The 2,410-nt window shown below is 51.7% G+C and overlaps 1 protein-coding gene across 1 annotated transcript; it reads right to left on the bottom strand.

The window, feature by feature from the left end:
• Nucleotides 1–330: 330 nt before the first annotated feature.
• LOC112882331 lies at nt 331–2,067 on the bottom strand. Its single transcript, XM_025947362.1, has one exon. It carries the CDS (start codon nt 1,997–1,999, stop codon nt 509–511), a length of 1,491 nt encoding a protein of 496 aa, XP_025803147.1. The 5' UTR covers nt 2,000–2,067; the 3' UTR covers nt 331–508.
• Between the last annotated feature and the right edge of the window lie 343 nt (nt 2,068–2,410).

Genomic DNA, 2,410 nt, shown 5'->3' with positions numbered 1-2,410 from the left:
GCAACGAATTCGGTTCAGGTCGGATTCAAACTTGGACCAATATGATTACATATTAACTCAATTTCGTCCACTTAGCTCCAATGACTACAGATGACCCTACCATGCAAATCAAACGTAAGTCTTCTTTCTCCCTCTCATATTCACAATGTTTGGATGAATCAGAGCTCCAAAACCAACAGTAATATTTTAGGATGTGGAAAAGTGTTGTGTAAGCTGCAAAACCCATGCAATTTCTTGGGCTAAATTGTCACTCTCAAATGTTTTGTTTTTCTAACTGAAAACAGCAAGTGAATCGAATGAGATCAAGATTTGATGGCATTATGTGCTCCAAGAACATTTAATTCAGCATCACGTAAGGCAATGAACAGCTGTCACAATTCTCTCAAATCACAACAAGATGTTATGTATGAATCCTAGGAAAATTAATGACTAAGGTCGCACAACACATACATAGCATTCCATGCCTCCATGGTGTATCAACTTTCTAGTGGCACTTTGTGGTCATTGTTCAATCTTCTGTCAACTGAGTATTGACAAGAGCCTGTTGTATCTTATCAGCAACAATCCTTGCAACAATTTCTGGAGAGAACTTCTTCATCATGTCCTCCCTCGCCTTCTTCCCTTTACTCCTTGCCTCCTCTCTATCACCAATGACATATCTCATTAAAGCCCTCAGATGATCAACTGATGGCTCAGCGCATAGGTGGCCCTTAAATGGTCCTTCCGTGACCTCAGTCAGCCTATCGATGTCCAATGGGTACCCATTCTCCTCAGTCAGATACTCCGTTGGGCCTGACCAATTCGTCACAATCACGGGCAGAGCCATGGCCATGGCTTCGACCACCGGTCTGCCCCACCCCTCGCCGCGGGTTGGCAGAACAAATGCATCAGCGGCTTTGTACAAACTTGGAAGTGAAGACTGTGGGACATGCTCATCGATAACCCGGATTTCAGCCCATCCTTTCACAGGCTCCTTAATGCTGGATTCTTCCACAAATCTGCGGATTTTTCCAATGAAGTTCGTGTCAGAGTGGTAGGCATTGATTAGGAGGTACAGTACCACATCATCAGCTCCAGAGAACTCCTGCAAGAATGCCCTCAGCAGCACATCCCAGCCCTTCCTCTGTTCCCATTTGAATACACTAAGAAACACAAAGCCTCTGCCTTTGGGGTCACCATGTTCCAATCTCGAACCTTCAGGCATCATGACAGGCACACCAATCGGTAGAGGAAGCGCCACATGCTTCGCTGGATCAAAGAACTCGACATCCACAGCCTGCACCACCTTGACAACCTTGGCACGATCCACGCCGCTCTTCACAAACGTGGAGACATGAAAGTCAGTCGGCACCCAGACAGCGTCCATCTGGTTGCACCGCCTAACGTGCTCCGGCGAGACACGGTCAGTCTCGAACATAGTCCGGCCAATGACGAACGCCGGATCGTCGTACCCGGTGGGCGGGCAGGGCAGGGCCTCGTACATTGGCGGGTACCACGCGCCGGGTTCACTGTGGCAGACGACCACGGCGCGCGCGAGCTCACACCGCGTGGCGGCGAGCCTGTACGCCAGGTTCTTGGACTGCTCCGGCAGGCCGAACCAGAACTCCGGCGACTCGAGGTCGCCGTGGTGGGCGATGGCGAGCGTGAAGTTCTTGCCCGCCCCCACGGCGGCGTGCGCGTCAAGCGCCGCGACGTAGGACCATGCCTCGGAGCAGTACCCGCCGCCGGAGACGAATGGGGCCATCCACAGAACACATGGTGGGCGTCCCGCGTCGGGGGAGGGGTCGGCCGCAGGACGAGGCTCTGCTGGGCGGAGAACGGAGGTCTTCGGCCCGAGGAGAAGGCGGAGGAACCGACGAGGTAGCGGGTTCGTAGAGGCGCCCAGGAGGAGGGCGACGGCGACCGCGAGAAGGGGCGGCGCCAGGAAGAGAAGGCGGCGGCGGTGGTTCTTGGGTTTTGGGTCTGGTTGGGCTGTTTGGGTCGGGGATGGGCCTGGCATGGTGGCTGGTTGCGAATCTGGGTGGCGGCGTGCTTAGTCGTCAGCGACGGCAAGTCAGCGGCGAGCCGCACCGAGGTGCGCACGAGTAAGGTCCAAGTCTTGCTAGAAGCCTAGAAGAGTAAGGAAAGAGCTTAATCTGATTTGTACCTACTCCAATAACAAGTTTCCAAGTCTCCAAGAGTGCTTAAAAAATAGAGTCAAAAAAAATTACTATTTGGACTTTGCCAAAAATTATTGGGAGTAAAAAGAAACAGCCCAACCAACAACTCCCAAAAAAGCTATCCCAAAAATGTTTTTAATGGTGCCACATCATCAAAGAGGTGGGCCCTATCTTGATTCTATTCACGGGAACAATCAGAAAGCTGTTGCATCTCTCTCCGTTTTTTCCTCTCATCATTTTTTCCTCTCGCA

Source organism: Panicum hallii, chromosome 2, assembly GCF_002211085.1.
Source record: "Panicum hallii strain FIL2 chromosome 2, PHallii_v3.1, whole genome shotgun sequence".
In the NCBI taxonomy this organism is placed as follows: domain Eukaryota; kingdom Viridiplantae; phylum Streptophyta; class Magnoliopsida; order Poales; family Poaceae; genus Panicum; species Panicum hallii.
Note: the sequence above shows the minus strand (reverse complement) of the source record. Positions and strands in the feature narration are given on the sequence as shown.

Bases quoted from the DNA above. Each gene is read 5' to 3' on its own strand.
- LOC112882331 (XM_025947362.1), bottom strand. From the start codon at position 1,999: ATGCCAGGCCCATCCCCGACCCAAACAGCCCAACCAGACCCAAAACCC.